General features: G+C 44.3%; 1 protein-coding gene across 1 annotated transcript in view; it reads right to left on the bottom strand.

Moving 5' to 3' along the window:
• The window catches only part of SYNM (synemin), a 48,836-nt gene that overhangs the window by 13,494 nt on the left and 12,308 nt on the right, over positions 1-23,034 (bottom strand). Inside the window, exon 2 of the mRNA XM_072148583.1 lies at positions 1,972-2,096. Coding sequence (XP_072004684.1) covers positions 1,972-2,096 — 125 coding nt within the window. The remainder of the gene's footprint in view (positions 1-1,971; positions 2,097-23,034) is intronic.

The raw sequence follows: 23,034 nt of genomic DNA, 5'->3' as shown, positions 1-23,034 counted from the left end.
TGGGGTCACAAGAGGAGGAACTTCTTAGTGACACAATAAAAGGGGGAGCTGCTGTGAGGAGTACAATGAGAGGGGAAACTGGTAGCTGGGGACAATAAGAGGGAAAGTTGCTGGGGGGCACAATAAGAGTGGAGCTGCGCAGGGCAACAATGTGCGGAGGAGAAGGAGACCACAATCTGACTTGGAGCTCGAGGTAATAAAAATTTCTGAGGGGGAGATGGTAGGCATTAAGGGATAATTATACTGTTTGAGGGTGGAGAAAAGTGTGACTTAGGACAAAAAAAATTCCCTGGCGTGCTATGGGAACCGCATCTTTTGTCCCTTTTCTGCTGCTACATAGTTTGAGGATATAATAGTGCAGCGGTCAGCATTATATCCATAGAAATATGATAGATATAGCAGCAATCAAGTGATCACTAAATCGGGTCCATATAGTAATTTATATGTGAAAATATAAATATATATATATATATATATATATATATATATATCATAAACACTGCCACAAAAATGCTGTGTTTTTCCTGAAAACTCTCCATGTCAAATGACCCGAATGTATCCTTCATTGCGTGTGGCTATTAACTATGGAGTAATGTTGCAGGAACCTCTTCTGTCACATAGCACCTGATGATATAACATTCTGGAATCCATTTAGCTAATAACCATAAAGGAGCTAAGAATAAAACAAGCATATTTTATTCTATTAATGGATTAAAGCAGCCATTGCCTGACACGACAATATATCATGGAGCTTCCTGTACATATAAAGGCAAGGGTATGCATTTCTAAGTCACACTGTGTATAGGAAATTCTTTCCTGTACATAAAAGGGTTTGGAGGGCATTAAGTTCATTTTAGCAATTAGTCAAATAATGACTTTGCCATACACCTCAGAACCTCTTAAATCTCTTATAGATTACCTTCCAGTATATGCCATAACATAAATAACAATGAAATATGGTTGTTTGGTCTACCTTCACGCAATGGTTTTTCATTGGAAATGAACGTTGGGCTATCCAGAGCTTTCCAACACATTACTCATCCATTAAAGTAAACAAGGCCTAGAACTCTATGGGGGTCATTTATCCTTAGTCGGGACATTTGTGTGTGTCTTTTCTTGTTTTTTTCCAACTTTTGGACTTGTTTGATTTATCGTAGAGGTTGATATATCAGGCAGCTGTGTCTATTGGGTTTTTGCAACTTTATTTTCATAAGTCGCACAAAAGTTTCAAACTCTTCTTCAACTTCTTTTAAAGTTTTTCCTATGCCTGCTTAGGACTGGAGTTTATTTGCGACTTTTTAACCTCAATTTGCGCCAAAAGTGTGTCTTTTTTATTTGTTCCCTTCTGGATTTTAAAGATATATCAGGCACAACACTGAAAAATTGTCAGGGCCCAGTTTTGCTAGGCGAGTGGAAAAGTTGTAAATTAAGGCACAAATATATCAAATGTGCCCCAAAAAAAGTCTCAAAAATAAAATAAAAATAGGAGAAAATTCGAAGTTAAATGACCCTTTATGTGGTTACTCAACCGAACAAGGTATATAAAAACTATTGACAACTATTATTAGGCTCAGTTCACACCTGCGTATTTCAGGGTCCATTCCCCCTTCCGTTGTCAAATAGTGGAAAAAAATAGCGCATGAGACAACGTCTTTTTTTTGCTAGTATTACAGAAGTGTAATAGATGGCATCCTTATGTACACTGAAGTCAATAGGGAATGGAAGGTCAATTGAATACTAAGGATTAGTGAAGTGCTTTTTGATGATCCTATTTGCTAGTCAGTGTATCCGTACCATCCAATCTGTCTATGCAACTATATTTACGCTAAATTATCCGATTTTTCTAAATGTATTGATGGGGCATATCTTCTTTGTATGATATTTCGTGGTCAACTAATAAGGTTAAAAGAAAAAGTTATTTGGTCTATAGCAACGATGGCTCAGTGATACGGTATTGATAATTCACATTACCTATAAGCAGCCACCTCAAGGCTGAGTCCTGTTTTTACTTGCGTGAGGTCGTGATAATCTTTCAGACGCTCGGTGATAGTTAATGTGATTGACCGTTTTTCATTCTCCAACTCTTCTATTATGATCTGCAGGAAAAAAATGTGACAATAATATTATTCATTTATTAGGGTGAAATAATATTCAATAGCACTATCACTATCAAGCTCCGAATGCATAAATGGCGCAAAAAAAGAGCATTACTTATACAGAGAAAAAGAGAGACCTGGGCAAGTGCCAATAGGGCTGAGGTTCATAGATTGTGAGCTCTTGTGGACAGGACTATTAGTCCTATTGTGTGATATGACAATGCTATTCCTCTGTAATGTCTTACTATGTTTTTATATGTACTTCGGATCTGTAAAGTGCTTCCGAATATGATGAAACTAAATAAAGATTTTCGTTATTATCATTGCTCATTCCTACATTGATGAAGTATCTGTGTCTGTGCTTATCACATCTGCTTTTCTCTGTACTTTACATTAATCCAGATATAAGTTTTGGCTTCAGTTTTTATCTCGCCCACTGTTGCCCTTTCTAATGTTATCTCAGTTAGCTTTGATGAAATCACCATAGACACTGTTGCTTGTTGAGCATCAACAAACTACTGACTGAAGTCATATTTCAAGTGGTGAACAACTAGATCTTTATGAAGAGCAACTCCAGCATTATTCATTTATATGTCAAACAGTATATGTGTCAGTTATTGATAGCCACAATTAGCAATTTCCTCTCCCATTCAGCATACATGTTCTCCTCAGCCGAGCATCAAAGTGGAAGAGGGAGATGTAACACCTTATCCGGAAGACAAATAGTATATTGAAATAATCTAGGCAGTGACTGTAAACCCTTGGGCAGGGGGTCATCCGACAAATAAAAGTTGACAATGTTGACACATTTCAGCCTATGTACAAAAAAATTGGGATTTTATTTTTTTGGTTTTGCATTCTGCTAGCCCCTTTTCCAGAAAGCAGGATTGGATTGACCTTTAACAGCCCCAAAAAATCAGTTTAAGAAGTTGACCATTTTTAACAGGGTAAACCAAAAAACCAAGAGAAATTCAGCCACGGAGGATGCGTGTAAATTCAGTTTCCTTTAATTAATCATTTTAAAAATCCATATCGACATTTCTAGCAGCAAACGGACGCCTAGGCGTTTTGTCTTAACGAGTTAGTCATGGTCCCTTTTTTACAGGGTAAGTATAAGATCTTCATAGGATCACCCACGTGAGCCCTTTCTGTGATGTCCCATATCCGACTGGCTTCTGGTGGATGGAGGGAGCCATGCAGTCATTATAGTATCAACACTACCTCTGTAATAATCGCCATAATATCAGTGACTGGGGGGCAGGTTAAGGACATCCACATACCACCCCCACAATGATATGAGATGGAGAAGAAATGCATACAGTAATTATTGCATGGCCCCCTTCAACCGCCAGAAGTCCTGCTGCCCACGGGTCATGTGACCCACAGTTCCTGCTAGCAAACGGGAAACTTTATCAGGGTGAGTAAATAATGAGTGACCCTACAATGGTCTTATCCTTGCACTGTTAACATTTTTGATAAGTGGTCAATGATTTTAAGGTAAAACGATTTCAGTTTAGAGGGAAAAAAACTAATTTTTTTTGGTGTATAAAGTCATCATTCATTTCTCACCATGTGAATAGAACACAACACACATATCTACATACAGGTAATGAAACACTGTTATCTTTCAAGCAACAAAAATATATATACCAAGAGGTACAAATACAATATTTACCCATGTACATATGCGTAAACATTCAAATAGACAGCAGATCACATAGTACCCTGTATACATAACATTTAAGAGCCCCATAGTAACATGACATACGGGGGACATTTATCAGACCTCGTGTATCGCCAGGCATTGCAATTATTACCCCCTTTAGCCAGCTCTACGTCAAGGGGGCGTGAAGGGGGTCATGGCTGATGGTGGAGTGGGTCGGAGCAGCGTGTCCTTCCCCGTACATGGGCAACATCTTGACGTTCACCCTGATTTTTGCTCAAAACTACATCAGCTAGCAGCTGACATATCTGTGGGCACTGGTCGCTTCCTGGAGGGGCAGGGCTTTCATTATCCTTTGTAGTATGAGCTCCGGCATATGATAAATCTCCCCCATTGTTCCTATCTAGTGTACCTATCTACTTTGTAGTAACAATGTATTACCACATTGTACTTACATAGGTGCAAGCAGGGTCTATCCAAAGTGACTTTGCACTGTTCATTTGGTGCAATGGAAAGTGCAACATTTGCACCACAACTGCGCCAAAGAAATGCCAAACACAACAAAATAACAATGATACATCACCTCCACTGAGAATATGTACATCAAAATTAGTGAAGCGCAGGATGACCACCTCTTCTCCTGACTGATTGAACACAATTAGGAATTGTCCTAAGTTTTTTTGACATGACTCATTTCTGTAATGAAAACTTAATCCAAATAACTGGACAGAGGCAGTGCCAGAAGATGCATGGGGGGTGCGGTGATTACCCGCCAGCAGCGACTGCCAGAGGGGAGAGATCATCTGAATTTCAAGAATTACAATAACCCCATTATCCCCATTAAAAATTCTTCAGACGGAAAACAAAAGCATACACATGGTCAAAAATATTGTATGACCTAAACTATTTAATTATCCATTATATAGTGCTATAGAACATGGACAGCAGCATAGGCTTGTACTGGTGTTCTGTCTATGTAGTGAACTACAACACTCGTCATGCTAGAATTTACTTTTATAGTGGCACTATTTACAGTGTAGATATATCAGTGTACCATGGGTCTGGACATACAGAACATGACTTGCATTAAATAATCTCATGACTTGCATATAATAATCTTGACAGCTGGTAAAAAGTAGCCATGGATGTAGAACATGGATGTGCTGTTTTTTGTTTATTTACTGGTTTATCCAGCTTTTACTTCTACTTTATATATTTCACCAAGCCAAAAAGTTAGCACAAAATTAAGTCGTATCATTTGTTCATAAATTTATGCGAACCCACTCTATTAAACCTTAACAACACCTAAGAAAAGCACATGAGTGAAATCTGGTTCATAGAAATCTCATTATACCGTTTAGTTAAAATTGAATTCATTTTATTTAATCATTACACTTATTTAAAAACAACAGTATGACAATATGATTTGTAAAATACAAACAGAAGTTAGGTTGTCCTCGGGAGTTCCACTAAAGCGTCCACACTCCACAGAAACACAGGAATATATCCAGATTACTGTCCACATATAAATTATTCAAAGATGTATTATAAAGTGCCAGTGCCCTGATATCCATACAAGAAATTTTATCACAAGAGATATTGTAAAGTGCCAGTGCAACAGTAAATAGCAGTACAGCCTGACATAAATATGTGGCTACAGTTTAAGTATTATGTGCCCTTTATGTATTTGTACGGAGATGGCAAAACTGGCTTACCCATGTTTCGTTTAGTGTGGGCGCTGGTACATACCAGCGCCCACACTAAACGAAACATGGGTACATACCAGCGCCCACACTAAACGAAACATGGGTAAGCCAGTTTTGCCATCTCCGTACAAATACATAAAGGGCACATAATACTTAAACTGTAGCCACATATTTATGTCAGGCTGTACTGCTATTTACTGTTGCACCGGCACTTTACAATATCTCTTGTGATAAAATTTCTTGTATGGATATCAGGGCACTGGCACTTTATAATACATCTTTGAATAATTTATATGTGGACAGTAATCTGGATATATTCCTGTGTTTCTGTGGAGTGTGGACGCTTTAGTGGAACTCCCGAGGACAACCTAACTTCTGTTTGTATTTTACAAATCATATTGTCATACTGTTGTTTTTAAATAAGTGTAATGATTAAATAAAATGAATTCAATTTTAACTAAACGGTATAATGAGATTTCTATGAACCAGATTTCACTCATGTGCTTTTCTTAGGTGTTGTTATACTTTATATATTTGATTACATATATTGTGGCTGCTGTTTAACTGGGATAAATAGAATTTGCTATTGAGATCAATTGTGTTAAATATTTAGATGACTTATTCTTGGCTTTGGTCCAGGAAATGGCTGATCAATTGTAACCAGCATGGTCATAACACAGAATGGCGCTGTGCATCAGGTTGTATTATCAGTTCCAGTGGTTGATGTAAACATCTGATCATAAGGGTGTTGGATGTCCAAACTCATGTCATAGTTATCATAGTATACAAGGCTGGAAAAAGAAGCAAGTCCATCAAGTCCAACCTTTAAGAATTAAATAAAGTTTTATCCCCATAACCCGTGATATTTTTTCTCTCCAGAAAGGCATCCAGGCTAGAGATGAGCGAGCACTAAAATGCTCGGGTACTCGTTATTCGAGACGAACTTTTCCCGATGCTAGAGTGCTCGTTTCGAGTAACGAGCCCCATTGAAGTCAATGGGAGACTCGAGCATTTTTCAAGGGGACCAAGGCTCTGCACAGGGAAGCTTGGCCAAACACCTGGGAACCTCAGAAAAGGATGGAAACACCACGGAAATGGACAGGAAACAGCAGGGGCAGCATGCATGGATGCCTCTGAGGCTGCTTAAATGCACCATTATGCCAAAATTATGGGCAACAGCATGGCCATGACAGAGTGACAGAATGAAGCTAGATAGCATCTAAAACATCCAATAATTGACCCTGACACTATAGGGGACGGCATGCAGAGGCAGCGGCAGCAGCGGAAGGCTAGAGAGTGGCATGGCGACATACCCTAAATGGACTCAGGCTTCAAACCAATGGGTAGCAGAGAGGAACCAAAGGAGGTGAGCAAGAAGCGCTCAAATAATATCGGTGCATGATAAAAGTTTGCCAGTATATTTTGTGGATTACACAGCAGGGTGGCGACAAAGTTAACATGGAAGCCATGAAAACAATCCAAAATTCTGCCTGACACAGCTCGTTTGATAAGGGGACCATGTATGGAGGCAGTGAACTAGTAGTAGATTAAAGGTGCTGCAGTTAAAACTATGTTAGTTGTTTCTTGGCATGGAGCTGGCGCTCCGCTGCCAGGCGAGCTTTCGCCAATCCAAGCCCCTGTCTCTAGGCTACTCCCCAAACAGCACTTCTAAGAACCTTTTGTATAAGATCAAGTGTAGTAGCGTTCTTATAAGTTTAGGATATGGCGGGTGAGGGGAATGTAAACAGATGCGCAAGAAGCGCTGAAATAATATCCGTAAATGGTAAAAGTTTGCCAGTATATTTTGTGGATTACACAGCAGGGTGGCGACAAAGTTAACAAGTTTGTTGTGGAAGCCATGAAAACAACCCAAAATTCTGCCTGACACAGCACGTTTGATAAGGCGGGCATGTATGGAGGCAGTGAACTAGTAGTAGATTAAAGGTGCTGCAGTTAAAACTATGTTAGTTGGTTCTTGGCATGGAGCTGGCGCTCCGCTGCAAGGCGAGCTTTCGCCAATCCAAGCCCCTGTCTCTAGGCTACTCCCCAAACAGCACTTCTAAGAACCTTTTGTATAAGATCAAGTGTAGTAGCGTTCTTATAAGTTTAGGATATGGCGGGTGAGGGGAATGTAAACAGATGCGCAAGAAGCGCTGAAATAATATCCGTAAATGGTAAAAGTTTGCCAGTATATTTTGTGGATTACACAGCAGGGTGGCGACAAAGTTAACAAGTTTGTTGTGGAAGCCATGAAAACAACCCAAAATTCTGCCTGACACAGCACGTTTGATAAGGCGGGCATGTATGGAGGCAGTGAACTAGTAGTAGATTAAAGGTGCTGCAGTTAAAACTATGTTAGTTGGTTCTTGGCATGGAGCTGGCGCTCCGCTGCCAGGCGAGCTTTCGCCAATCCAAGCCCCTGTCTCTAGGCTACTCCCCAAACAGCACTTCTAAGAACCTTTTGTATAAGATCAAGTGTAGTAGCGTTCTTATAAGTTTAGGATATGGCGGGTGAGGGGAATGTAAACAGATGCGCAAGAAGCGCTGAAATAATATCCGTAAATGGTAAAAGTTTGCCAGTATATTTTGTGGATTACACAGCAGGGTGGCGACAAAGTTAACAAGTTTGTTGTGGAAGCCATGAAAACAACCCAAAATTCTGCCTGACACAGCACGTTTGATAAGGCGGGCATGTATGGAGGCAGTGAACTAGTAGTAGATTAAAGGTGCTGCAGTTAAAACTATGTTAGTTGGTTCTTGGCATGGAGCTGGCGCTCCGCTGCCAGGCGAGCTTTCGCCAATCCAAGCCCCTGTCTCTAGGCTACTCCCCAAACAGCACTTCTAAGAACCTTTTGTATAAGATCAAGTGTAGTAGCGTTCTTATAAGTTTGGGATATGGCGGGTGAGGGGAATGTAAACAGATGCGCAAGAAGCGCTGAAATAATATCCGTAAATGGTAAAAGTTTGCCAGTGTATTTTGTGGATAACACAGCAGGGTGGCGACAAAGTTAACAACTTTGATGTGGAATCCATGAAAACAACCCAAATTTCGGCCTGACAAACCTCGTTTGATAAAGGGACGATGTATGGAGGCAGCTATATGGACGACTTTTGGAGGTAGCAATGGAGACAACGTGTGGAGGCTGCTATGGAGACAATTCAATTTGGATAGTGCCTGTATGTGGCAGTCCAAAAAATTTTTCAAACCAGAGGAGCAGGTAGGTGGCCCTCCAGAAAAATGGAATAGATTGAGTGCCTGTATGTGGCAGTCCAAAAAAGTTTTTAAACCAGAGGAGCAGGTAGGTGGCCCTCCAGAAAAATGGAATAGATTGAGTGCCTGTATGTGGCAGTCCAAAAAAGTTTTTAAACCAGAGGAGCAGGTAGGTGGCCCTCCAGAAAAATGGAATAGATTGAGTGCCTGTATGTGGCAGTCCAAAAAAGTTTTTAAACCAGAGGAGCAGGTAGGTGGCCCTCCAGAAAAATGGAATAGATTGAGTGCCTGTATGTGGCAGTCCAAAAAAGTTTTTAAACCAGAGGAGCAGGTAGGTGGCCCTCCAGAAAAATGGAATAGATTGAGTGCCTGTATGTGGCACTCCCAAAAATTGTTTAAAACAGAGGACCGGGTCGGTGGCCCTCCAGAAAAATTAAATGCATAAAGTACTATAGGTAGAGCCAGTGGGCCCTGTCAAAAAATAGCCAGTTTCCTCTGCTTTACTGTACAAAGAGCAGGAGAAGGAGGAAAATGAGGAGGAGGAGGAGGAGTGGATAAATTATTCAGGTTGAGCTTCCTTCACCTGCTGGAGATTGGAAATTAGGAGAAATCCATGCTTTATTCATCTTGATAAGCGTCAGCCTGTCAGCGCTGTCAGTCGACAGGCGTGTACGCTTATCGGTGATGATGCCACCAGCTGCACTGAAAACCCGCTCGGACAAGACGCTAGCGGCAGGGCAGGCAAGAACCTCCAAGACGTACAGCGCCAGTTCGTGCCACATGTCCAGCTTTGAAACCCAGTAGTTGTAGGGAGCTGTGTGATCATTTAGGACGATGGTATGGTCAGCTACGTACTCCCTCACCATCTTTCTGTAAAGATCAGCCCTACTCTGCCGAGACTGGGGACAGGTGACAGTGTCTTGCTGGGGTGACATAAAGCTGGCAAAAGCCTTGTAAAGCGTACCCTTGCCAGTGCTGGACAAGCTGCCTGCTCGCCTACTCTCCCTCGCTACTTGTCCCGCAGAACTACGCACTCTGCCGCTAGCGCTGTCAGAAGGGAAATACTGTTTCAGCTTGTGCACCAGGGCCTGCTGGTATTCATGCATTCTCACACTCCTTTCCTCTCCAGGGATGAGAGTGGAAAGATTTTGCTTGTACCGTGGGTCCAGGAGAGTGAACACCCAGTAATCGGTGCTGGAATAAATTCTTTGAACGCGAGGGTCACGGGATAGGCAGCCTAGCATGAAATCTGCCATATGCGCCAGAGTACCAACGCGTAAGAATTCGCTCCCCTCACTGGCCTGACTGTCCATTTCCTCCTCCTCCAACTCCTCCAATTCCTCTTCTTCTGCCCATACACGCTCAACAGTGAAGGACTCAACAATGGTCCCCTCTTGTGTCTCGCCAACATTCTCCTCCTCTTCCTCCTCCACCTCCACCTCCTCCGATATGCGCTGAGAAACAGACCTAAGGGTGCTTTGGCTATCAACAAGGGAATCTTCTTCCCCCGTCTCTTGTGAGGAGCGCAAAGCTTCCGACTTCATGCTGACCAGAGAGTTTTTCAACAGGCCAAGCAGCGGGATGGTGAGGCTGATGATGGCGGCATCGCCACTGACCATCTGTGTTGACTCCTCAAAGTTACTCAGCACCTGACAGATATCAGACATCCACGTCCACTCCTCATTGTAGACTTGAGGAAGCTGACTGACCTGACTACCAGTTCTGGTGGAAGTTGACATCTGGCAGTCTACAATCGCTCGGCGCTGCTGGTAAACTCTGGATAACATGGTCAGTGTTGAATTCCACCTCGTGGGCACGTCGCACAACAGTCGGTGAGCGGGCAGTTGGAGGCGGCGCTGCGCTGCCCTGAGAGTGGCAGCATCTGTGCTGGACTTCCTGAAATGCGCACAGATGCGGCGCACCTTCGTGAGCAAATCAGACAGATTGGGGTATGTCTTGAGGAAACGCTGAACTATCAGATTTAACACATGGGCCAGGCATGGCACATGTGTCAGTCTGCCGAGTTGCAGAGCCGCCACCAGGTTACGGCCGTTGTCACACACAACCATGCCTGGCTTCAGGTTCAGCGGTGCCAGCCACAGATCAGTCTGCGCCGTGATGCCCTGTAATAGTTCTTGGGCGGTGTGCCTTTTATCGCCTAGGCTCAGCAGTTTGAGCACCGCCTGCTGTCGCTTAGCGACGGCACTGCTGCTGTGCCTAGAGCTACCGACTGATGGCGCCATGCCCACGGATGGTCGTTCGGAGGAGGAGGTGGAGGAGGGGTGGGAGGAGGAGGAGGCATAGTAGGCCTCAAACACCTGGACCGAGGTAGGCCCCGCAATCCTCGGCGTCGGCAGTATATGACCAGCCGCAGGGTCACACTCGGTCCCAGCCTCCACCAAGTTAACCCAATGTGCCGTCAGAGATATATAGTGGCCCTGCCCGGCAGCACTCGTCCGTGTGTCCGTGGTCAGGTGGACCTTGTCAGAAACGGCGTTGGTCAGGGCACGGATTATGTTGTCTGACACGTGCTGGTGCAGGGCTGGGACGGCACATCGGGAAAAGTAGTGGCGGCTGGGGACCGAATACCGAGGGGCGGCCGCCGCCATGAGGCTGCGAAAGGCCTCGGTCTCTACTAGCCTATAGGGCAGCATCTCCAGGCTTAGCAATCTGGAGATGTGCACATTAAGGGCTTGGGCGTGCGGGTGGGTTGCACTATATTTGCGTTTCCGCTCCAGCGTCTGGGGTATGGAGAGCTGAACGCTGGTGGATGCTGTGGAGGATCGTGGAGGCGACGATGGGGTTTTTGTGGCAGGGTCCTGGGCAGGGGGCTGACTATCAGCTGACACAGGGGAAGGAGCAGTGGTGTGCACGGCCGGAGGTGAACGCGCTTGTTGCCACTGAGTGGGGTGTTTAGCATTCATATGCCTGCGCATACTGGTTGTAGTTAAGCTAGTAGTGGTGGAACCCCTGCTGATCCTGGTTTGGCAAATGTGGCACACCACAGTCCGTCGGTCATCCGGTGTTTCCTTAAAGAACCTCCAGACTTCTGAAAATCTAGCCCTCGCCGCAGGAGCCCTCGCCACGGGAGCTTCACTAGTTGACACATTTGGCGCTGATGCACCAGCTCTGGCCCTGCCTCTCCGTCTGGCCCCACCACTGCCTCTTCCAACCTGTTCTGGTCGAGGACTCTCCTCCGTCTCAGAAGCACTGTGTTCACCCGGCCTCTCAACCCAGCTTGGGTCTGTCACCTCATCATCCTCCGATCCCTCAGTCTGCTCCCCCCTCGGACTTCCTGCCCTGACAACAACTTCCCCACTGTCTGACAACCGTGTCTCCTCATCGTCGGACACCTCTTTACACACTTCTTCCAGTACGTCAACAAGGTCATCATCACCCACAGACTGCGACTGGTGGAAAACCTGGGCATCGGAAAATTGCTCATCAGCAACCGGACAAGTGGTTTGTGACTGTGGGAAGGGTCCAGAAAACAGTTCCTCAGAGTATGCCGGTTCAAATGGCAAATTTTGCTGGGAGGGGGCAGACTGGGGGGGAGGAGGCTGAGGTGCAGGAGCTGGAGGAGTGCCGATTTCGGTGACATGGGTGGACTGCGTGGAAGACTGACTGGTGGACAAATTGCTCGAAGCATTGTCGGCAATCCACGACATCACCTGTTCGCACTGTTCTGGCCTCAACAGTGCTCTACCACGAATCCCAGTAACTTCAGACATGAACCTAGGGAGTGTAGCTCTGCGGCGTTCCCCTGCTCCCTCATAAGCAGGTGGTGTCTCACCCCGCCCAGGACCACGGCCTCTGACCCCTGCAGTAGTTGGACGCCCACGTCCCCGCCCTCGTCCTCTACCCCTAGCCCTCGGGTTAAACATTTTGAAAATGAGAGTTATAACTTGAATTTTTTTTTTTTGTTTTTTTGTTTTTTTTTGTTTTTTTTTTGTGTTTTTTAGTTTTTAAAACCAAACGATGCTATCCTATTGCTATGGCTATTTTATAGCCAAGTATGAAAGCACACTGCTATGCCAGATGAGATGACGCTGAGTTATGAAAAAAATAAACGTAAAATAAAAAAGGAATGGAAATGGAAATGTGCCTAATTGAAATACAACCCCGGGCCCTAATAAATTTTCCCACTTCGGTCTTTGCGATGGATATGTGCGTCACTAAAACACAGTGGTCGCAAGTCTGACTCCAAATTGCTCACAATTTACTAGTAGATGCACTGCAACAACTACAGCCACCAGCAGATCAACCAGAAATCAAATATATATAACGCTACTGTAGGTGTAATTAAGCCGTTTGTATTCTCCTATGGCTATTTTCTAGCCAAGTATTACAGCACACTACTATGCCAGATGAGATGACGCTGAGTTATGAAAAAAATAAACGTAAAATAAAAAAGGAAATGGCAGACTGTGCCTAATTGAAATACAACCCCGGGCCCTAATAAATTTTCCCACTTCGGTCTTTGCGATGGATATGTGCGTCACTAAAACACAGTGGTCGCAAGTCTGACTCCAAATTGCTCACAATTTGCTAGTAGATGCACTGCAACAACTACAGCCACCAGCAGATCAACCAGAAATCAAATATATATAACGCTACTGTAGGCGTAATTAAGCCGTTTGTATTCTCCTATGGCTATTTTCTAGCCAAGTATTACAGCACACTACTATGCCAGATGAGATGACGCTGAGTTATGAAAAAAATAAACGTAAAATAAAAAAGGAAATGGCAGACTGTGCCTAATTGAAATACAACCCCGGGCCCTAATAAATTTTCCCACTTCGGTCTTTGCGATGGATATGTGCGTCACTAAAACACAGTGGTCGCAAGTCTGACTCCAAATTGCTCACAATTTACTAGTAGATGCACTGCAACAACTACAGCCACCAGCAGATCAACCAGAAATCAAATATATATAACGCTACTGTAGGCGTAATTAAGCCGTTTGTATTCTCCTATGGCTATTTTCTAGCCAAGTATTACAGCACACTACTATGCCAGATGAGATGACGCTGAGTTATGAAAAAAATAAACGTAAAATAAAAAAGGAAATGGCAGACTGTGCCTAATTGAAATACAACCCCGGGCCCTAATAAATTTTCCCACTTCGGTCTTTGCGATGGATATGTGCGTCACTAAAACACAGTGGTCGCAAGTCTGACTCCAAATTGCTCACAATTTACTAGTAGATGCACTGCAACAACTACAGCCACCAGCAGATCAACCAGAAATCAAATATATATAACGCTACTGTAGGCGTAATTAAGCCGTTTGTATTCTCCTATGGCTATTTTCTAGCCAAGTATTACAGCACACTACTATGCCAGATGAGATGACACTGAGTTATTAAAACAATAAACGTAAAATAAAAAGAAACTGGCAGACTGTGCCTAATTCTACTCAAACCCCTAATAAATTTTCCCACTTTGGTGTTTGAGGTGGATATGTGTGTCACTAAGAGCTAAACACAACGGTAGCAAGTCCCCCTGCAAATTCCTCACAATATGGTACTAGCTGCAAATAAAAAAAAAAAAAATGATAACGTTATTGTAGCCCTAAGAAGGGCTGTTGGGTTCTTTTAGAATCACTCCTGCCTAACAGTAAGCTAATAGAACACCCTAACGCTTTCCCTGACCAGCAGCAGCTCTCTCCCTAGCGGCATCCAGACAGAGAATGATCCGAGCAGCGCGGGCAGCGGCTAGTCTATCCCAGGGTCACCTGATCTGGCCAGCCAACCACTGCTATCTACGTGTAAGGGTACCACGTCATGCTGGGTGGAGTGCAGAGTCTCCTGGCTTGTGATTGGCTCTGTTTCTGGCCGCCAAAAAGCAAAACGGCGGGAGCTGCCATTTTCTCGAGCGGGCGAAATATGTATGTTCGCTCATCTCTAATCCAGGCCTCTCTTGAACATGTACATAGAGTCTGCCATAACAACCTCCTGCGGCAGAGAGTTCCATAGTCTCACTGCTCTTACAGTAAAGAACCTTTGTCTATGTTGATGGTAAAATCGCCTCTCCTCTAGGCGTAGAGGATGCCCCCTTGTCCTGGTCACAGGCCGAGGTATAAAAAGATCTTTGGAGAGATCCTTGTACTGTCCGTTCAGGTATTTGTACATTGTAATGAGGTCTCCCCTCAGTCGTCTTTTTCTAAACTGAATAATTCCAAATTTGGCAATCTGTCATTGTATTCTAATCCCCCCATTCGCCTAATAATCCTGGTTGCTCTCCTCTGCACCCGTTCCAGCTCTATTATATCCTTTTTATACACTGGTGCCCAAAACTGTACACAATATTCCATGTGTGGTCTGACTAGTGACTGGTATAAGGGCAAAACTATGTCTTTATCATGAGGATCTATTCCTCTCTTGATACATCCCATAATTTTATTTGCTTTAGCAGCAGCCGCCTGGCTCTGGTCACTAAAATTAAGTTTACCATCCACCAATACCCCCAAGTCCTTTTCAGCTCCAGTTTTACTAAGTAATTGACCGTTTAGAACATAATTATACTTTTTGTTTCCATGGCCCAAGTGCATAACTTTACATTTATCTACATTAAACCTCATCAACCATTTCTCTGCCCACTCCTTAAGCTTCCACAAATCCCTCTGTAATGCTAAACTATCGACCTCAGTATTTATTACTTTACACAGCTTAGTATCATCTGCAAATATTGAAACTTGACTGTGTAAACCCACTACAAGGTCATTAATAAAAATATTAAAAAGTGGCCCCCATACCGACCCCTGTGGCACTCCACTGGTAACATCAACCGAATCTGAGAATGTGCAATTAATGACCACCCTCTGTTTTCTATCACTAAGCCAATTACTTACCCAAATACACCGATTTTCTCCTATTCCCAGCAGTCTCATTTTATATACCAACCTTTTATGTGGCACGGTGTCAAATGCCTTTGAAAAGTCCAGATATACAACATCCAAAGCGTCCCCCAGATCCAGTCTTGAACTTACTTCCTCGTAGAAACCAATCAGATTAGTCTGACAGGACCGATCTCTCATAAACCCATGCTGACGCTGGGTTATAAGGTTGTGCACAGTGAGATACTCCAGGATAGCATCTCTAACAAACCCCTCAAATATTTTCCCCACCACAGCAGTTAGACTTACGGGTCTGTAGTTTCCAGGATCGCTATTTGATCCTTTTTTGTATATTGGTACCACATTTGCTATGCGCCAGTCCTGTGGAACATAACCAGTCCTCAGTGACTCTTCAAATATTAAAAATAACGGTCTGTCTATCACCGTACATAGTTCATGCAGAACCCGGGGGTGTATGCCATCTGGCCCCGGTGATTTATCTATCTTAGTGGTTGCGAGGCGGCACCGTACCTCTTCCTGGGTTAAACTGTTGACATTCCAAAAAGAATTTACATTATTCCTCATTGTGTATTCCACCAGGGGATTTTCCTGGGTAAAGACAGTTGAGAAGGCGACATTCAGTAGATTGGCCCTTTCCTCATCTCCTTCCACCATGACCCCCATGTTATTTCTAAGGGGACCCACACTCTCTGTTTTTAGTTTCTTATCATTTATATACTTGAAAAATAATTTGGGATTATTTTTGCTCTCCCTGGCAATATTTCTCTCAATCTCTATTTTTGCGGCCTTTATCTGCTTTTTACAGGATTTTTTTTTTCTATCTATAATCCTGTAATGCCTCATCGCTACCTTCACGTTTTAGCACCTTGAACGCCTTATCTTTCTTGCTTATTGCTTTCCTTACAAGACTAGTTAGCCACATAGGCTTTTTCTTATTCCTCTTATGCTTTATCCCATAAGGTATGTGTTTCTCACAGGACTTTTTCAGAATATATGAGAAAAAGTCCCATTTTTTTGGGGGGGGGGGAGGGGGCTTTTGTCTTTGAGAACATTATCCCAGTCTATGCCTTTAAGGTCTTCCCTTAGTTGCTGAAAATTTGCCCTCCTGAAGTTTAGAGTGTTGGTTGCCCCTTCACTAACGTTTTTAGTAAAGCGTAATACAAAATCAATGATATTATGATCACTATTACCCAGGTTCCCCCCAACCTGGGGGGTAGTTTTGATACCCTATCAGGTCTGTTGGTAAGGATAAGGTCCAGCAGTGCCCCCCCTCTTGTTGGCTTCAGGACTAGTTGCGACAGGTAATTGTCTTTTGTTGTTGACAAGAACCTGCTACCTTTGAAGGACCTGCAGGTTTCTGCCCCACAGTCAATATCTGGGTAATTGAAGTCCCCCATGATAAGTACTTCCCCTTGCTTTGAAGCCGCATCCATTTCACTTATCAGCATTTCCTCTGCTGCCTCCATTATATTTGGAGCCTTATAACAAACCCCTAGTAATATTTTATTATTCTTTTTCCCTCCCCTTATCTCCACCCATAGGGACTCCACATTTGCATTTGCGTTACTGATGTCATCTCGCAAGATGGGCTTGAGGCAAGAATTCACATATAAACAAACCCCTCCACCTTTTTTATCTATACGATCCTTTCTAAAAAGACTCTAACCATCTATAGCAACAGCCCAGTCATAGCTACTGTCCAGCCATGTCTCGCTGATACCCACTATATCATATTTCCGCTTCAACATCAAGAGTTCCAGTTCCTCCATTTTGTTTGTGAGGCTTCTGGCATTTGTGTACATACACTTTATATGGTTTTCCCTGTCCGTATTCCTTTTGTTCTTATTCCCCAATCTCATTCCAGCCCCCCCTCCTCCCCCATGGACTATGACTCTCCCCAGCTCTCTATCTACACTGTCTATTTGCCCTGCACAAGTGTACTTGCCCTCCCCCCAGGTCTCTAGTATAAACACTCCTCCAACCTTCTAGCCATTTTTTCCCCCAAAATAGCTGCACCCTCCCCATTGAGGTGCAGCCCATCCCTACTGTAGAGCCTGTAGCAGACAGAAAAGTCAGCCCAGTTCTCCATGAACCGAAACCCCTCCTTCCTACACCAACTTTTGAGCCACTTATTTACCTCCTTGATCTCCTGCTGCCTTTCTGGTGTGGCACGTGGTACAGGCAGTATTTCGGAGAAAACTACCTTTGAGGTCCTTGCCCTGAGCTTATGGCCTAAATCCCTGAAATCATTTTTAAGGACCTTCCACCTACCTCTTACTTTGTCATTAGTGCCAATGTGGACCATGACCGCTGGTTCCTCACCAGCCCCTCCCAGTAATCCATCAACCCGATCCGCAACATGCCGAACCCGAGCACCCGGCAAACAACACACTGTTCGGTATGCACAGTCTTTGTGACAGATTGCCCTGTCTGTTCCCCTAATAATGGAATCTCCCACTACCAGCACCTGTCTGACCTTGCCTGTGCTCCCATTACCCTTCTTACTAGAGCAGACAGTCCCCTGGTTGCTAGAGGCCATGTCTTGCTGCAGCATTGCTACCCCAGAGCTGATACTGCAGACCGATCTTCTAAGAACAGGTCTTCAATAATCTGGAAAATCTGTTTACAGGTAAAGGGTGTACCTCTCTTGACCAGCTTCAATGCATGGTGCAACTCTCTTAGACTTGATAGACAGTGCCCTTCTTCACCCATAAAACTGGCAACAGAGGGTGTACCAGTACCTTGTATTCATGCCAATAGACTTAATAATAATAATCTTTCTTTATATATCGCCATCAAATTCTGTAGCGATTTACAGATTCTGGGGAACAAATAGAAATAAAATAAGACATTACAGTGTACAAATGTCATATGGAACAATAAGTGTGAGAACCCTGATCACAAGGGCTTATAGTCTATGAGGATGAGGGGGTGACACAAGAGCTTACAGTCTATGAGGGGGTGACACAAGAGCTTACAGTCTATGAGGATGAGGGGGTGACACAAGAACTTACAGTCTATGAGGATGAGGGGTTGACACAAGGGCTTACAGTCTATGAGGATGAAGGGATGGCACAAGAGCTTACAGTCTATGAGGATGAGGGGGACACAAGAGCTTACAGTCTATGAGGGTGAGGGGGGGCACAAGAGCTTACAGTCTATAAGGATGAGGGGGTGACACAAGAGCTTACAGTCTATGAGGATGAGGGGGGGGATGACACAAGAGCTTACAGTCTATGAGGAGTAGAGGGTGACACAAGTGCTTACAATCTATGAGGGGGTGACACAAGAGCTTACAGTCTATGAGGATGAGGGGGTGACACAAGTGCTTACAGTCTGTGAGGATGAGGGGGTGACACAAGTGCTTACAATCTATGAGGATGAGGGGGTGACACAAGAGCTTACAGTCTATGAGGAGTAGAGGGTGACACAAGTGCTTACAGTCTATGAGGATGAGGGGGTGACCTAGGAGCTTACAGTCTATGAGGATGATGGGATGACACAAGAGCTTACAGTCTATGAGGGTGACACAAGTGCTTACAATCTATGAGGATGAGGGGGTGACACAAGAGCTTACAGTCTATGAGGATGAGGGGGTGACACAAGAGCTTACAGTCTATGAGGATGAGGGGGATACACAAGAGCTTACAGTATATGAGGATGAGGGGGTGACCTAGGAGCTTACAGTCTATGAGGATGAGGGGATGACACAAGAGCTTACAGTCTATGAGGGTGACACAAGTGCTTACAATCTATGAGGATGAGGGGGTAAAACAAGAGCTTACAGTCTATGAGGATGAGGGGTTGACACAAGGGCTTACAGTCTATGAGGATGAGGGGGAGACACAAGAGCTTACAGTATATGAGGATGAGGGGGTGACACAAGAGTTTACAGTCTATGAGGATGAGGTGGTGACACAAGAGCTTACAGTCTATGAGGATGAGGGGGTGACACCAGAGCTTACAGTCTATGGGGATGAGGGGGTGACACAAGAGTTTACAGTCTATAAGGATGAGGGGGTGACACAAGAGCTTACAGTCTATGAGGATGAGGGGGTGACACAAGAGCTTACAGTCTATGAGGATGAGGGGGTGACACAAGAGCTTACAGTTTATGAGGATGAGGGGCTGACACAAGAGCTTACAGTCTATGAGGATGTGGGGGTGACACAAGAGCTTACAGTTTATGAGGATGAGGGGCTGACACAAGAGCTTACAGTCTATGAGGATGTGGGGGTGACACAAGAGCTTACAGTCTATGAGGATGAGGGGGTGACACAAGAGCTTACAGTCTATGAGGATGAGGGGGTGACACAAGAGCTTACAGTCTGTGAGGATGAGGGGGTGACACAAGTGCTTACAATCTATGAGGATGAGGGGGTGACACAAGAGCTTACAGTCTATGAGGAGTAGAGGGTGACACAAGTGCTTACAGTCTATGAGGATGAGGGGGTGACCTAGGAGCTTACAGTCTATGAGGATGAGGGGATGACACAAGAGCTTACAGTCTATGAGGGTGACACAAGTGCTTACAATCTATGAGGATGAGGGGGTGACACAAGAGCTTACAGTCTATGAGGATGAGGGGGTGACACAAGAGCTTACAGTCTATGAGGATGAGGGGGATACACAAGAGCTTACAGTATATGAGGATGAGGGGGTGACCTAGGAGCTTACAGTCTATGAGGATGAGGGGATGACACAAGAGCTTACAGTCTATGAGGGTGACACAAGTGCTTACAATCTATGAGGATGAGGGGGTAAAACAAGAGCTTACAGTCTATGAGGATGAGGGGTTGACACAAGGGCTTACAGTCTATGAGGATGAGGGGGAGACACAAGAGCTTACAGTATATGAGGATGAGGGGGTGACACAAGAGTTTACAGTCTATGAGGATGAGGTGGTGACACAAGAGCTTACAGTCTATGAGGATGAGGGGGTGACACCAGAGCTTACAGTCTATGAGGATGAGGGGGTGACACAAGAGTTTACAGTCTATAAGGATGAGGGGGTGACACAAGAGCTTACAGTCTATGAGGATGAGGGGGTGACACAAGAGCTTACAGTCTATGAGGATGAGGGGGTGACACAAGAGCTTACAGTTTATGAGGATGAGGGGCTGACACAAGAGCTTACAGTCTATGAGGATGTGGGGGTGACACAAGAGCTTACAGTTTATGAGGATGAGGGGCTGACACAAGAGCTTACAGTCTATGAGGATGTGGGGGTGACACAAGAGCTTACAGTCTATGAGGATGAGGGGGTGACACAAGAGCTTACAGTCTATGAGGATGAGGGGGTGACACAAGAGCTTACAGTCTATGAGGAGTAGAGGGTGACACAAGTGCTTACAGTCTATGAGGATGAGGGGGTGACCTAGGAGCTTACAGTCTATGAGGGTGACACAAGTGCTTACAATCTATGAGGATGAGGGGGTGACACAAGAGCTTACAGTTTATGAGGATGAGGGGCTGACACAAGAGCTTACACTCTATGAGGATGCGGGGGTGACACAAGAGCTTACAGTCTATGAGGATGAGGGGGTGACACAAGAGCTTACAGTCTATGAGGATGAGGGGGTGACACAAGAGCTTACAGTCTATGAGGAGTAGAGGGTGACACAAGTGCTTACAGTCTATGAGGATGAGGGGGTGACCTAGGAGCTTACAGTCTATGAGGATGAGGGGATGACACAAGAGCTTACAGTCTATGAGGGTGACACTAGTGCTTACAATCTATGAGGATGAGGGGATAAAACAAGAGCTTACAGTCTATGAGGATGAGGGGTTGACACAAGGGCTTACAGTCTATGAGGATGAGGGGGAGACACAAGAGCTTACAGTATATGAGGATGAGGGGGTAACACAAGAGCTTACAGTCTATGAGGATGAGGTGGTGACACAAGAGCTTACATTCTATGAGGATGAGGGGGTGACACTAGAGCTTACAGTCTATGAGGATGAGGGGGTGGCACAAGAGTTTACAGTCTATGAGGATGAGGGGGTGACACAAGAGCTTACAGTCTATGAGGATGAGGGGGTGACACAAGAGCTTACAGTCTATGAGGTTGAGGGGGTGACACAAGAGCTTACAGTTTATGAGGATGAGGGGCTGACACAAGAGCTTACAGTCTATGAGGATGCGGGGGTGACACAAGAGCTTACAGTCTATGAGGATGAGGGGGTGACACAAGAGCTTACAGTCTATGAGGATGAGGTGGTGACACAAGAGCTTACATTCTATGAGGATGAGGGGGTGACACTAGAGCTTACAGTCTATGAGGATGAGGGGGTGGCACAAGAGTTTACAGTCTATGAGGATGAGGGGGTGACACAAGAGCTTACAGTCTATGAGGATGAGGGGGTGACACAAGAGCTTACAGTCTATGAGGTTGAGGGGGTGACACAAGAGCTTACAGTTTATGAGGATGAGGGGCTGACACAAGAGCTTACAGTCTATGAGGATGCGGGGGTGACACAAGAGCTTACAGTCTATGAGGATGAGGGGGTGACACAAGAGCTTACAGTCTATGAGGATGAGGGGGTGACACAAGAGCTTACAGTCTATGAGGATGAGGGGTGACACAAGAGCTTACAGTCTATGAGGATGAGGGGATGACACAAGAGCTTAGAGTCTATGAGGATGGGGGGGTGACACAAGAGCTTACAGTCTATGAGGATGAGGGGGTGACACAAGAGCTTACAGTCTATGAGGATGAGGGGGTGACACAAGAGGTGTAAAAGCTTGTATAAGGGTCCCGACATTTTTATAAGAGAATGGAATAAAAATAATTTAATAAATAAAAATGCTGCTGCTTGAACCAGTCATCAGCCGTCATCTTATATCAAAAAGTTCAAAGTCAGTGGGACTGCAGAGAAGCCTGGAGCTTGGTAACTGGCATTTTCCCGGATAACAGACAGGGGGAGAATCCATAACTGGTTAATAAAGAGAGAGTTAAAGTTGCATGCAGTCAGCGAATGAATTTGGCCTTCCCAAATAAATGGGTTTAAAGAGCATGTTTAAAGCTTTGTAGTGTTGGTTATTAGTCTGATAGACCGGGGTAGGGCATTCCCATGAATTGGTGCAGCTAGGGAGAAATCCTGGAGACGTGAATGAGAGGTATAAGCTTTTAAACTAAAGATTTTTAACTAAAGATTATTCTCCATTTAGTACAGATTATGTGGAGAAAGACAACTTGGGTTGAAGGGCACTTCACCTACAAGGTCATATTGTTGGTTTCTATGAGACTCTGTAGTTGATAAGCTCCAATAAAGGCTAGAGTTACATGATGATCCAAGCTTTGAATATACAGAATGTAGAACATTGTATAACCATGTAGGAAGCATTTGGCACATAAAGTGACATACTGTACTGTTAATAATAATTAATAATAATAAAAATAATAATTCAATCTTAAAAAATTCAAACTTGTTTTGGTCATGGCAGGATTTAATAATATTTATAAGATCTTAATACTCATTTCATATGTCATTAGATTA

This window comes from Engystomops pustulosus, chromosome 4 (assembly GCF_040894005.1).
Source record: "Engystomops pustulosus chromosome 4, aEngPut4.maternal, whole genome shotgun sequence".
NCBI lineage: Eukaryota > Metazoa > Chordata > Amphibia > Anura > Leptodactylidae > Engystomops > Engystomops pustulosus.
This window is presented reverse-complemented; position numbering and strand designations above follow the sequence as displayed.